The sequence below is a fragment of the Microcaecilia unicolor genome, chromosome 4 (assembly GCF_901765095.1).
Source record: "Microcaecilia unicolor chromosome 4, aMicUni1.1, whole genome shotgun sequence".
Lineage (NCBI taxonomy): Eukaryota > Metazoa > Chordata > Amphibia > Gymnophiona > Siphonopidae > Microcaecilia > Microcaecilia unicolor.
Window position 1 is genome coordinate 219,777,319 of NC_044034.1, and position 15,667 is coordinate 219,792,985.

The window sequence follows — 15,667 nt, forward strand, 5'->3', positions numbered from 1 at the left end:
CTGACGTTTAGTCTTTTTTCCCTTTTTTCTAATACGTGGAATATATTTGTCCTGAACCTCCAGGATGTGTTTTTAAACAGCATCCACGCCTGATGCAAGTTTTTACTCTGCGAGCTGCTCCTTTCAGTCTTTTTTCACCATTTTTCTCATTTTGTCGTAATCACCTTTTCTATAGTTAAACGCTAGCGTACTTGATTTCCTAGTTTCACTTCCTTCAATGCCAATATCAAAACCGATCATATTATGATCACTGTTATCAAGCGGCCCTCGTATCGTTACCCCCTGCACTAGATACATGAGCACCACTAAGGACTAAGTCTAGTATTTTTCCTCTCTTGTCGGCTCCTGAAACTAGCTGTTCCATGAAGATGTCCTTGATTTCATCACGAAATCTTATGTCCCTTGCGTGTACAGATGTACAATTAACCCAGTCTATATGCGGGTAATTGAAATCCCCCATTATTATCTGTGTTGCCCAGTTTGTTTGCGTCCCTGATTTCCTTTACATTTCCGCATCCGTCTGTTCGTCCTGGCCAGGCGGACGGTAGTACACTCCTATCACTATCCTTTTCCCCTTTGCACATGGAATTTCAATCCACAGTGATTCCAAGGAGTGTTTTGCTTCCTGCAGAATTTTCAATCTATTTGATTCAAGGCTCTCGTTAATATACAATGCTACCCCTCCACCAATCCGATTCACCCTATCACTACGATATAATTTGTACCCCCGGTATGACAGTGTCCCACTGGTTATCCTCCTTCCACCAGGTCTCAGAGATGCCTATTATATCTAATTTTTCATTTAGTGCAATATATTCTAACTCCCCCATCTTATTTCTTAGGCTCCTGGCATTCGCATATAGACATTTCAAACTATGTTGTTGTTCCTAAGTACATCATGCTTAGTACTTGACAGTATTAATTGGCAATCTTTTGTCTGATTTTTATTGTTATTTAAAGATACCCGATCTACTACAATCTCTTTTGCAACCTCACTATCAGGATACTCTATCTTCCCTGTTATGGTGATATCTTTGAAAGATACCTTATCCCGAACCATGCTCTTTTGAGCGACTGTCGGCCTTCCCCCCATTAGAAATTGCATAAAACCAGAACTATTTACCTTCCTGGTAGATTGTAGAGTTATTTCATTAACCATATTACAAAGTGGAAGTGTACAGGTTTATTTTTCTGTAAAATATTTTCTTAGTGCTGTAAGCAGTATTTGATTGTGCCCTTACCTTGCACCATGAACTCATCCATAGGCTGGTCATTGAAATTCCCACAGAGTCCACAGGTCATGTTCTTGTATTTCTTGTCAATGGCAACCTGAGACAAGTTAAAGAAAGGTCATACTTCGGATCTAAAGAAAGAGACGATCTTCAGATTAAGGGATAGCGTCACACTGCTGCTCCAACACATGATGCCAGCCTTAAGCTGAAGGCGGAGTCTAAGGACATCCCTACTATTTGCCTCTTTGCCACCGGATTTCACACTAAATCTTTCACAAGATCCTCCAAATAGGCAGATGGATTTCCATGGGAAAGCAAAAAATTGTGAATTCTCAGGAGGAAAAAAAGCAATGAGGAAACCTACTGGTTCAACCAAGCTTATTAAAAGTACAGGTATATATATATATATATATATATATATATATATATATATATATATATATATATATATATATAAAGTGGATTCCAAATGTGAGCATTCTGGTCAAGTATAACTGAATCTTGGCTCTTTTTGGGCTACAGACCTGTACCATTTGGTCCTTGTAAGGTTCCCAATGTGGTCATATGAGGTTGAGATCAGCATTAGATGGTTTTTGAAATGATTGATTCTGTTTGATTTTTTTTTTAGAATTTGTGTAAGTTTCTAACCTGGTTCCGTAGCCATATTGCATTTCATTTGTACTGTTGTCTTTATTTTATAGAATTAAGTCTTTTGGAGTAGAGGAGTAGCCTAATGATGGAGTGGAGGAGTAACCTAATGCTTAGTGCAGCTGGCTTTGATTCCCACTGCAGCTCCTTGTGACCTTAAGCAAGCCACTTAACCCTCTATTTCCCCAGGTACAAAAAACTTACCCCCTGTTTACCTAAGCCACACTAGTGGCTGCCATGCACTAATGCCGACGTAGGCCATTCACTTTGAATGGGCTGTGTCGGCATTGCTGTGCAGCAGCCGCTAGTATGGCTTAGTAAACAGGAAGGTTAGTTTATAATTCTCTAGGGACAGAAAAAGGACCCTGCATAAGAAGGCCAATATTTGGACACAGAAGTTAGCCCGGCTAACTCCTGCAGTCCACAGTGATGCCAGGCATTGAAATCTGGTATATTTTTGGCGGTTTGACTTAAACAGTCAAGCGAATATTCGGCATGACCAGTGAGTTGAAATTGGCCAAAGATATACCAGGTATACACATGGCCAACATGGCAGCCAAACCCAGGCTGAAAATCGAAGGATAGTCGGTTACATCGCGTGATATAGCCAGCTATCTGCTAGCCTCTAACCAGCGATATTCAACGGGAGATATCCGGTTATCCCCTGCTGAATTTCGCCAGATACCCGGCCAAGTACCATGCAACCAGCCAGGTAAAGGTTTTGAATATTGGGGGAAGGTGTACAGCACTGCATACATCTAATAGCGCTATGGAAATGATTAGTAGTAGTACTCGAATGAAGCATCAAGATGACACAGTCTTGAGTCTACATAGCTGTAATAAACAAGTCCCAGCCAAGTAAACTCTACACAGTCTGTGTTTCGGCTAAAGAGTATTCATCAGGAGTAAACTGCTGAGTCTTCCCTTGATGTTAAATCAAAGGTGTGCAAAACAGTGCAGAAAAACAATATAACTTATGCAACTGACTTCTGGAGAGACTTATATAAAGAAACACTATATAAAAAAAACTCTGTGTAAACAAACCGCCAGCGTACCTTCACAATGGAAACAGAAGATAAGATATCTCTGTAATCTGGGATGCCTATAAGGCTTACATTAGGAGGGAAATTCTGAAATATACTACATTTCCACATATAACTTGCAAAAAGGAACTTTCTAACCTAGAGGAACAGTTAACGTTTTTAGAATACAAATATCAACATTTGGCTAACCCTAATGATTTAATAACAACACAAAAATTGAAATCTCTGTATAATCATCTTTTAAGTTCACAAGCTGGTATTATGCTGTTTTCAGAACAAGCAGCATATTATTCTGTGATGAACACAGCTGGGAGAATTCTAGCAAACTACTTAAAAGCTAAAAAGAGAGTTAATCACAATTTTTACAGTATATGCAACTTTCCTCGAGTATCAAATCAAAAGATTTGATCTCTTCCCAAACTACATCTACTCCTGAAATGTATAGAATATTGCTTGAAACCTTATATTTAGGCAAATCTGCCTCCAGATTTTATACAGTTCCCACTAACAAATGTTAGTACTTTACAAAGCATCTGGATGAATGGCATGAAAATATCTATCTCTGAGGCTCAATGGTCAATTTTCTGGACAAAAGTAAATAGACAATTAGCATCTGCTTCAGTTCTCCAATCATTACACTTTATGATATATAAAAGTAAATGGACACTTGTTAAGGAAAATAAAGTAAATAAATGTTGGTCCTGTGGATTGGACATGGGCACATTTGATCATATGATATTTTTTTTGTAACAATTTGCAAATTTTGTGGCAAGAAGTATTTCACTTCTACCTATTGATTCTGTTTTATCATACCAACTTATACTTTGTTCCATTTGTCTAAGTGGTTAAATCACTAATGAAAATAAGAAACTTTTCAATATTTTGATAGCAATTTCTTTGATTTTACGAATGGAAAGATAACTGTAAAGTTTGTTTTATGTTTTGCTGGAACTCTGTTTAATCTATGAATATGAAACTTTAGCTGAAAGAATGAAATATGTAGATCATCATCTGAAGATACGGAAACCATTCAAGCTGTTCTGCCATCCCAAGAATATAGTCCTGACATGATTTTGCAAGTTTCATTGTATTTTGTTCATATTAGCTGATGATCCCAAAAAACAACAGGGCAAAAGATCCGCAAACTCCAAGATGAAAATAACAAGAGCAGATCAGTAATAGATATACATAAACTTTTATTCGTACAATAGCAAACTCAGTATATCGCCGACACTGGCCTGTGTCAGGGGCCACAGACAGTCAAGACAAGAGGTAGGGGTGGACCAAGAAGTCTCGTCAGCCGAGGGTTGATTGTAATTACTTTATTTGCATCAAATACATATATGATGCAATAAAGTGACCTATAATCACACCCTCGGCTGACGAGACTTCTTGGTCCCACTCTACTTCTGTCTTTGTTTGTTGTTCTATACCTGGGGGTTTCTGTACCTGACCTGTGGTCATTGTTTTAGAGGGGCTACAGACAGGACAGAGGTCACAGGCTCAGAGGACACTCTCTCAGTCCTCATTCAGTACCAGCCCTTCTCATCTTCCCGACTAGGGGAGGGGGCGGGATGGTCCAAATGCAAACGGCATCAACGAGCCCAGCCATGATCCGTGACCGCAGAAAGAGCGGCGGGATTCTGACCAGGCTGCCAATTTATATTTCTTGCTAACCAGTAGAGCAGCAGAGGATTTGCTGCAGCTTTTTGCCCGGCTGACATCGTGTGTTCTGTGCCCAAGTTAGGCATGGATCAGCCAAATTCTATAATTTGGCGCCTAACTTTTTTGCCATGTCCCTTTTGGGATGTTCACGGTAAAGTAGGCACTAGGTATAGAACAGTGTGCAGGGGATATCCAATGCACAACTCAATCAATCTTCAATTAATTGGACAATTGGTGCTCATAGCACATGGATCTCGGATCTGCTTGCAAATCCCGTGCCTGTTATAGAATCTGGGTGTTAGTCACTGAGTAGCACCTCATCACGTTCTCGGTTACTCACCCTAAGATGATCCTCCTTGCTCCACATTGCAATCAACTCCATGCCTTTCTGTTGACCCCAGACCGTCCAAGTCTCCAAACTTCTGGATATAAATCCCCATTTTTGCTATATGGTGCCCTCACTATCCTGTTACAAAAAAAAGTTATTAATTCCCATTGAACTCAGTGGTAAGATCATAATAAAAATATTCAGATTATATAGTACTTTTATTGCAGTTGATCTTAATTTACTACTGCAATATTTAACAGACAAGAAAACATGGTTGATAGCACCTATGGGGGAGGAATTATCACACAGCAGATTGTACTAGCAAAGGGACTGTCATGAAACAGTTCTTCTTTTTTTTCTTGTCTCTTATTTTTTCTTCCAGCTCAATCAGAACCAGGACTGAATTCTGGCACCAATAAGCATTAATTCACAACTATGCAGGGATTCTTTGCCTTTTTAATTAGACTCAGCCCTCTACTATTTCTACTTATACTTATACGGTCTGTGCCAGAGCGGTGGTGGGAGGCGGGGGCTGGTGGTTGGGAGGCGGGGATAGTGCTGGGCAGACTATACGGTCTGTGCCCTGAAGAGCATAGGTTACAAATCAGGTATAGGGTTACACAAAAAGTAGCACATATGAGTTGATCTTGTTGGGCAGCCTAGATGGACCGTGCAGGTCTTTTTCTGCCGTCATCTACTATATTACTATGTTACTGTGATCACTGCAGTGACAGTTCCAAGGCTGGAAACAATACACCATCAGGCTCATTTTCAAAGCACTTAGCCTCCCAAAGTTCCATAGAAACCTATGGAACTTAGCCTCCCAAGTGCTTTGAAAATATGCATCATCATGACTCCTTCTCAAATCCTGTGTCACTGTATCTAAACAGGGCCATATGTTATTGCCCCTAATGATAATTACTTTCACCGCATCAAGAAGGGTTGTGAATGCCACCTTCTCAGCATCCCTATCACAGTGGACTCTGGGTACACATTAAGGTCTATGAGTATCAGAGCCCTAGTGCATGGCTACTAGCCAAGGATGCTGCAATGACTGCACCAAAGTTATGAGATGGTATAAAACAGGGGAATAAATCTTTTAGAATGAAGATGCTAAAATACTCTTTTCAATACATTCTGATGTTGGAAGGTACTATGTTGGTTCACATCTCTATTAATTATGCTGTTTGATGCGGATTTATCAGAACCTTGGATTCCTGACACAGGTATTGAAAAAGGATGGTTTCTGGAATGATACATTGGATATAGATTTAGGAATCTATGTTTTGGAAAGCCTTCTATTGATTGTTGGATATAAATAAAGGACTCTTGCGGAACGTTAGAGAGTAGCATAAGTACATAAGCACATAAGTATTGCCATACTGGAAACCAAAGGTCCATCGAGCCCAGCATCCTGTTTCAGGAAGAGGCCTCACACAGCTTCTGCTTTCTCCCACCTTAGTAGAAAATCATTCAAATTCATCTGTTTCCCCTTCCTCTGACTTTATTTGCACTTCAGTGAACTGTCATCCTGTCCCTCCAGCAAACCTGCTAAAGTGGACTCAAATTCAGCCACTTCTCCTGGAACAACAAGAACTAATACAATCCACAGACTCCCGAAAAAATGGCACCCAGCAAACCTTCTGTGCTTTTACTACAAGAGGCTATGATGGAAGAACTGTGAGTGCTGTGAGCCTTTTCTGCTAAACATTTTGAGATTACCTGTACACCTTAAGTAGAGGAGTGTGGTAGCATTGTTAGTCCACTCTTAAGATTATCAATAGAAATCAAACCAAAATAAACATGGAAAAGAAAATAAGATGATACCTTTTTTATTGGACATACTTAATACATTTCTTGATTAGCTTTCGAAGGTTGCCCTTCTTCGTCAGATCGAAATAAGCAATGTGCTAGCTGACAGTGTATATAAGTGAAAACATTCAAGCATTACTATGACAGTCTAACAGGGTGGGATGTTTTCACTATATACACTGTCAGCTAGCACATTTGCTTATTTCCGATCTGACGAAGAAGGGCAACCTTCGAAAGCTAATCAAGAAATGTATTAAGTTAGTCCAATAAAAAAGGTATCATCTTATTTTCTTTTCCATGTTTTATTTTGTTTGATTTCTATTGATAACCTGTACACTTAAAAGTGATGTTAGTCTCACTCAATGCATCTCTTTCTCAATATCAGATATGGCTGGAAACAGTTGAATTGCAATCAGAACATCTTTCGCAATTGGTTTCGCCATCGGTGAGTCAGCTTCAATTAGTGACGCAAAAACAGTTTGACAGAATTAATAGAGATATAAATATTTATCCAATAGAATTGACACAATAATATTTGCATTCTAGCCATTCTTTGACACGAACCGACCGGTTCTGTCCTCACCAAGACCAAGCTCATTATGAGTCTACTTAACATTCTGCTTTTTCCTGGCCTCTGATCTTTGGAATGGCTTACCTGCAGATATTAGATCTGAAGCTCTCCTTAGCTAAATTTCAACCACAGCTGAAGACTTCTTTCTTCCAGGTTGCCTTTTGATTTGCTCCTACCTAAATGCTGGCACCTCTGAGTAGCCTCTAAGATACAATTTGGTGTCCCCTCTGCTATCCCTACTATCTATACCACCTCCCCTCTGATTTGCATTTAGTTTGTGTGTGTATTTGGTTGTATCTTCCTGTATTAATGTGGTTCCTGTTCTTACTTATGATTTTACTATTTTTTTAATTGTACACCGCTTTGACCTTCTTTTAGTTAAGGCGGCATATCAAGTTCTCAATAAACCTAAAATAAAGAAGGGGTTGGAAAGTCAAGATATGGTAGTATTCCTTACAAGAGCTCTACCTATTTCTCTTCAGCTGAATTCACTATGAATTGCAAGGAAATACTTTTAAACAATAGGAGGAAAATATTTTTTCATTCAATGAATAGTTAAGCTCTGGAACTCATTGCCAAAGGATGTGGTTACAGTTGTTAGCATATCGGGTTTAAAAAAGGTTTGGACAAGTTCCTGGAGGAAAGGTCCGTAGTCTGCTATTGAGGCAGACATGGGGAAGCCACTGCTTGCCCTGGGATTGGTAGCATGGAATGTTGCTAGTATTTGGGATCCTGTCAGGTACTTGTGACCTGGATTGGCTAGTGTTGGAAACAGGATACTATCACACTTTACAAATATTTAAAACAGCGAGAAATACTCCAAACGCAGCTCAAAGTTAGAAAACTTTTAATTATTTCAGATCTTGCATAGACTACAGCATACAGAATGAAATGCTTCTTGGAACTAAAACCGCAACTGAAAGCCATGGGAGCCAGATATGGCCTCCAATACCCAGCGCCTGTGACAAATAACATTTAATAATTCAATTAAAACCTTCGACTCTTCTGAAGCTTTTAAGGAATTTATTGAACTGGATGCAAATAGTCATATAGTCAAAAGTTCATGATAAGACTCTAAGGACTAAGGGCCCCTTTTACTAAATGACAGTAAGCCCAACGCGGGCTTACCGATCGCTAAACAGGAAGTACCGCCAGGCTAACACAGGAGCCTGGCGGTACTTCCCACCCTTAGTGCTCCATCATATCCGGTGCTACCGGAGTGTATCTGGTGGTAATTGGGCAGTGCCGCACACTGCCCGGTTACCACCGAGTTAGCTCAGGAGCCCTTAACCGCTACCTCAATGGTGGCAGTAAGGGCTCCCCCTGAAATGGTTGCGTGGCAAGTGATTTACTTTCTGCACAGCCATTTGCTTCAGGAAAGAGAGACTTCCCTTTTACCAGCTGTGGTAAATGGGGGCCTTGGTGCACGTGAAAAACATATGCCCACGCCAGCACAGGCCCCCTTTTGCCGCAGCTTGGTAAAAGGGGCCCTAGATTTGGTCACTGAAAAAAATCCATGCCGAAGCTATTCTATAAATGGCGCTCTGAGTTGGGCACCGTTTATGGAATGGCACTTAGAGCTGATTTCCATACTAGCTTTTGGCCACAAGAATAAGTTAGGCATAGATCCCCTGAATTCTATAATACTGCGCACATCTTAGTGAATGCCGTTGGCCCGCCCATGCCCATACCCCCTTTTCAGTTGTGCACTAAACGATTTGTGTGTGCATCTTTATAGAATAGCACTTAGCAAGATACACACACAAATCCCACTTGGAGCCAATTATCTGCGATAATTGGTGTTTATCGCCCATTTATTGCTAGTTCAAAGCTCAAAGATTTATAAAAGGACCACCAAAGCAGCTTTGAAAGTGTTAGAAATTCAATACTTAAAATTATGAGTATTTGCAGTAGCCATGAGAAAATATAACGGTAGTAAAAACCAAGAGGGCACACGATGGGTTGAATTCTACAAATCGTGCCTAAAAAATTGATGCCGAAAAAATGCTTATGCGCTATTCTATAAGCTATGTCTAAAGTTAGGAGCAGTTTGTAGAATAGCACTTAAGCGCAGGGGTCACTTGTAAATTTAGATGCGTCCATTTGCACCACAAAAATGGTGCAATACCCCCACCTAAATTTACATGTGGAACCCCCTTATTCTGTAATTGTGCACGTAACGAGAATCGATGCACACGCTGCGCCCCAAAACGCCCATAACTCTCCCATTTCCACGCCCCCTTTACCGGGACGTGTGTAAAATTTAGGCATGTACATGTTAATTGATTTCAATTAACGCCAATAAATGCTAGTTAAAAAGCCAATTATTGGCACTAATTGTCTCATTCAATTAAATTGTGCGCACACATTGGGCAGATGACTACATTTGTGCATGCATTTTTGGCATGTATAGAATTAGGGGATATATGTGCATTATGATACTGTAAAAATTGGTGCTGACAGAAATTAGTGCTAACAGTTATTCTATAAACAGTGCTCAGAGTTGCGTGCCATTCGTAGAACAGTGTTTGGCACTGGAATCCAATTTTGGATGTGAGAATTTACACCAACTGAAACCTGGTTTAAATTCTTGTGCCTAAATTAGGTGCAAATCTCCCTTGTTCTGTAAACGCTGTGCATACAGCGATACTGAAATGTGTGGTAACATGCTGCCATCTTCTGGAGAGAGATACAACCTTTAATAAAGCAACTATACTGTTTTTTTTAAATCTGCTATGGTGCCACTGTCATTTATCCATTATTTGTATATGGTGGAAACTAGGGTATACACCATTTAAAACATTTAGTGATGAGGATCATATTATAGCCCCTGATGCAGCCCTTTTGGGGGCAAAATGGCATGTTGTCGGGCATATGTGTCGGGCATTTTATTGGGTTGTAACCCTATAAGAAAGATGTATTTGCACCACCGATCTGCTTTGCTTGTTTCCACATGGAGTTGCAAATTGTCTGGCTTGTTGTTTTTTGAGACACGTGTGCAAATTCCAGGAATGCCCCTGACCTGCCCATGCCCTCTCATGCATGCTCCCTCTTGGATCCACAAGATACATGCCTAAATTCAAATTAATTCCAATTAGCACTAATATGGGATGATTCGTGCCCAATTATCAGCACCTATTGGCTCATTAGGCAATTAATTTGCACACACAATTTTGAGCACCAAATATAGAATTAGGGTGAATGTGCACTCTTTAAGAAAAGGGTGTACTATTACTGCCAGATGATATTTGTTTCAAACGCTAGCTCATCCCTACTATTTACATGGTCCCGCGAGCTGAATATCACCAGTGCCCACATAACTTCCGTGACTGCCTGACGCTGCTCCAAAACCACCTCGGCACTGCCCAGATGGTACCACAGCTGATATTCAGTGGCACTGCCTGATTACATTCTGCCTAACATTGGCAACTGGCATGTATTCAGCATGGTTTAAGCAGGAAGGAGTCCTTGATATATATATCTATATCTATCTATCTATCTATCTATCTACTATCTATCTATCTATCTATCTATCTATCTATCTATCTATCTATCTATCTATCTATCTATCTATCTATCTATCTATATCAGATTTGTTTGCCATAAAACATTCAGCATATCACATTTGCCTCTTTAGGTCCTTGTTTACGAAGGCGGGCTAGCGTATTTAGGGCTTGCTAAAAATTAGTGCTTGCTAACCATGTAGACACCCATAATATTCCTATGGGCGTCTACACGGTTAGCGCATGCTAAAAACGCTAGTGCACCTTTGTAGCAGGGCCCATAGTTTGCAAAAAGAATCAGCACACTCACAAATTGGAATACCAGGGCCTGTTACACAACAAGATCAAAGTTCACATGGGCAGTCTTTTGGAATGGGATTGCAGTCAAAAAAAACCCCCGAAAATAAATAAACTAAATAAGTTGTATATAGAGGCACTTTTAGATGTGAAGTGTCTGTTTACCATTTTCCAAATATACTAGGACTAGGGGACATGCAATGAAGCTACAAAGTAGTAAATTTAAAAAAAATCGGAGAAAAAAGTTTCTGTAATTAAACTCTGAAATACGTTGCCAGAGAATGTGGTAAAGGTGGTTAGCTTAGCGGAGTTTAAATGGTTTGGGATGGCTTCCTAAAGAAAAAGTCCATAGAACATTATTACATGGATTCGGGGAAAATCCATTATTTCTGGGATAAGCAGTATAGAATGTTTTGTACTTTTTGGGGATCTTGCCAGGTATTTGTGACCTGGATTGGCCACTGTTGGAAACAGGATGCTGGGCTTGATTCCCAGTATGGCAATACTTATGTACTTATTTACTAGACTGCGTTAGTGCTAGTGTACGCCTAACGCAGCAAAAATGACCTAACACAGGATGAGCTAAAGCATTCCGCGTTACTTTTGCCATGTTCACGCACTATCTGCATGCTAAGTATTTCTTTTACATTTTTTGAGGGGCCGTGTTAGAGGCAGAAAGTGGGTGTTTCTGTACTAAACAGGCGCAACAGCATTACCACACTAAGGGCCTCTTTTACTAAGCGGCAGTAAGCCAACGCGGGCTTACCGCTCGCTCTAAACAGGAAGTACCGCCAGGCTAACGCAGCAGCCCAGCAGTACTTCCCTCCCCTAGCACCGTCATATCCAGCACTACAAAATTTAGAAGCACCTGCAGTAATCGGCAGTACTCCGTGCTGCCCGGTTACCACCGAATTAGCACAGGAGCCCTTACTGCCACCCCAATGGGTGGCAGTAAGGGAGTTGAGGAGTAGCCCAGTGGCTAGTGCAGTGGACTTTGATCCTGGGAACTAAGCTCAATTCCCACTGCAGCTCCTTGTGACTCTGGGCAAGTCACTTAACCCTCCATTGCCCCAGGTACAAAGTAGTACCTGAAATATATTGCAAAAAAAAAAACCTCAGAAAGGCAGTAAATCAAGTCCCATTTCCCTTTCCCCTGAAATGGCCACACAGAAGTGCTTTATTTGCCACACAGCCATTTTCCTGGAGGAAAGAGAGACTTCCCTTTACCTGCTGTGGTAAAAGGGGGCCTTGGTGTGTGTGAAAAACACACGCCAGCGCAGGCCCCCTTTTGCCACAGCTAGGTAAAAAGGGGCCTTAAGGGCACTATTCTCTAAGGTGCACTTGCGATTTTAGCGCACGCTAACCCTGTAGATGCCCAAAGGAATATTATGGGCATCAATACAGTTAGCTCGCGTTAAAATGCTAACACGCCTCTAGCGCGGCTTAGTAACAGGGCCCTAACTTACAAAATAAGTGTCGATAAGTGATCCCGCGGTAATTAAAAAAAAAAATGAACGAACGCTAATGGCAACATTAGCGCACAGTCATAAATGGAAAAAATAGAAAATTGGGATTTTTAACGGCCACAGTAAAAATGGCCTTGGTGTAGGGAAAGACCCGCATAAGTGCGTGCTAAGGTCAATTTTGTACTGCAACTTAGTAAAAAGATCCCATCGTTCAGTTATCACTGATCCAAAACACTGTGATGCAGTTCTAGTATCTGTATGGTCCTGGAGAAAAATGAAGTCATTGCAAACACCAACAGAATGCAGGTCGGGAAAAAAAAGAGACTCCAAGACAGTACAGATCCAGAAAATGCTGGAAACTCCCATAAAGTGGATGAGACTTTTAAGCAACAAAAGCATCAGCAGAACACAAAAAGTGACAAAAAAATGCCCAAAACACACTGCTATTGGAGGGCATGTAACATCACTTACCCAATATCTGTGATATTAATGACACCTCTTCTAATCTCTATGGTGACCTGGTTGATTTCAATAAGTATCCTTTTGATTTTTCCATCCGATAATCGCTGCAGCTGGATGTTGAAGTCTGGTGGACTGCTGCCACAGACGGTACTAAAAATATAGTTGCAGGTTCCACTGAACTCGTACATGTTTTTATCGAGAGTCATGAAATGTCGGCTGCCCCAGGTGGAACACCAGCTCTTGCCAGCAACTACAGGAAATAGAAAAAGTTATCTGGTTGCATTCTCAATGTCTTCCTTTCAATGTTTTTTTCTTTTAATTTGTAATCTTCCCTGGAAAATCATATTTCTATCCTACAGGTATTTCCACAAACGCTCTAAGACACCTGTGTGCCTAATATTAACATTGTCCTGTTGGCAAAGGAAGACAAGATGCTCTTCAAGTAACTTGGAGCGTGTTGCAGAAACTTGCTCCCTTGATAGGAATTTCTCCAAATACCACCTGATTAACATAGTAATTGGAACTGGTTTTCTGTTGTTGCCTATAATCTGCCTGTTTTGCTCCAATGTTCCCACCTATAGGCCAAGTAATCTTATGGGCAGAATAATGAAGCTGGTGTTTGTATTAGATTACTGCCCGCAAAGATGAGGGAAAAAGGTTTCGTAAGAATTTTTTTGATACCCTCAGTTGCCAAGAATGCTCCTGGCCTCAGAACCAGCTACCTTAGGGTTCCTTTTACTAAGCTGGAGTAAAACGGGACCTGCACTACATGTGTTTTTGATACGTGCTGAGGCTCCCTTTTACCACAGTGGGTAAAAGTCTGTCTTTTTTTCTCTTCAAGAAAATGGCTGTGTGGTAAGTGAACCGCTTACCGCGTGGCCATTTCGGAGAGGAGTACCTTACTGCCACCCATTGAGGTGGTGGTAAGGGCTCCCGCGCTAACCCGGAGGTAACCAGGCAGCATGCGGTGTTGTCCCGATTACCGCTGGGTAAGCACTAGTGCTACAAAAACAGAAAATATTTTTGTAGCATGGTGCATACTGGTGCTGGGATCTACCACCATGCTCTTAAGATAGCCTGGCGGTAGTTCCAGATTGGCACACAGCAAGCCCATTGTCGTTCGCCAATCCTTTAGTAAAAGGGCCTCTAAGCGTAGTGAAGAGGTGTAAATAGTTTTGCTACAGCATCCCTCGCCATGATGACTGTAATGGTTCTGCCTAACCCTATATAAATCAGAAACCCCAAAGTCATAATGTAGTTCTATGGTTTTTGAGTGGTTTTAGTGGTGGACATGATAGAGGCAAGATGCATTTCCTTACTGCTCTGCCTTGAGGTCGATTTTGCTTTATGTCCAGTGTGAAGTCTCCCTTGAGATTTAAGTTACTGTCCTTTTGTGAAGCGTGTATGTGTGAAAGTCAGGGGTTTTGCTTACCCCTCTGCTTAACTATGGAACCAAGAAAGTGAACTCAGGAGTTTGAGTTACAAGCCAAATGGGCAGAGAGAGGCACCAAACAGGAGTTAACTACAAGAGAAGGTATGGTGAGGATAAGATTCCCTTGTGGATCCCAAAAAGGAGGGAAAAGCCCTTGCAAAGTTCAGTAGAAGGAATAGGTTAACCCAGCCCAGCACTCAAAATACAAGCCTTCAAGTGAAAAGGAATCACAGACATTGATGAAGGAGATGTATGATATGTGGCTATATATAACAGTGTTTACTTAATGCTGGGCAACCTTTGGAAGAAAGACATCTCAAAGGAGTATATGTTTTCATGAGTCTTCACTAAAGTTAATTGTAGCTCTGAATAGCAGTCTTAGTATTTGTGGTGAAGTATAAATCTATGCCTGGACCGTGAAGGGAAATGCCTTCCTTCCCCAGAAAGAAATGACCTTTGGAGAAGATTGTGCCAAGATCGACAGGCATGGAGCTAGGGTTGCTGGCGCCCCCCATCTCCACAGCTGTATGCTGGCATCTCTCCAGTCATGTTGGCACCACCATCATTCCTGTTGCTGCCGCCTACACCTTCCCCTCCCAGGTCTGCCACTACCATCACTTCCTTTCCCAGGTCCAGCAGCAGACACAAGGCCTTCCTTCACAGGCCTGATCTCCAGTACTGTCATGTCTCACCCCCCCCCCCCCCCCCCCCCCCCCGATGGCTTCCTGATAGATGGGGGAGAGGAGGTATGTGCAGCCTTGGTCACAATCTTGGCACTGCGGTAAGACAGGTAAGCAAGGCACCCATCAAACATCAGTGCCCTCCTGCCAACCTTGAAGCCCTTGAAATAGCTTTCCTGAGAAAATTTAGAAGAATCCATAAATATATTCAACAAGATAAGTTTAGATTATGCACTTATTTATTTTTATTCTTAAAATTTATATCCTGCCTATCACTAACTGGTGTACATAATAAAAACATATATAAAATTGCAAAATCACACCAAACAGATCTAACAAACACTTCTCAAGAACAATACATCAAGACATTAGTGGTTGAATCCCTGATCCTGAGCAAACTAGATTATTGTAATATCATTTATCTGGGCATTTCCAAATCTCTGTGGAAAACACTTCAGACCTTACAGAATGCAGCAGTTTGTTTAATCTTTTCTCTTAAAAATATGATATGATAACCCCTTTTTTTCT

The 15,667-nt window shown here is 41.0% G+C and overlaps 1 protein-coding gene across 1 annotated transcript in view; it reads right to left on the reverse strand.

The window, feature by feature from the left end:
- The window catches only part of LOC115469675 (mucin-2-like), a 193,110-nt gene extending 177,966 nt beyond the window's left edge, over window positions 1–15,144 (reverse strand). Inside the window, exons 1-4 of the mRNA XM_030202463.1 lie at window positions 15,072–15,144; window positions 13,037–13,277; window positions 4,929–5,010; window positions 1,242–1,329 (exon numbers count right to left, since the gene is read on the reverse strand). Coding sequence (XP_030058323.1) covers window positions 1,242–1,329; window positions 4,929–5,010; window positions 13,037–13,277; window positions 15,072–15,144 — 484 coding nt within the window. The remainder of the gene's footprint in view (window positions 1–1,241; window positions 1,330–4,928; window positions 5,011–13,036; window positions 13,278–15,071) is intronic.
- Between the last annotated feature and the right edge of the window lie 523 nt (window positions 15,145–15,667).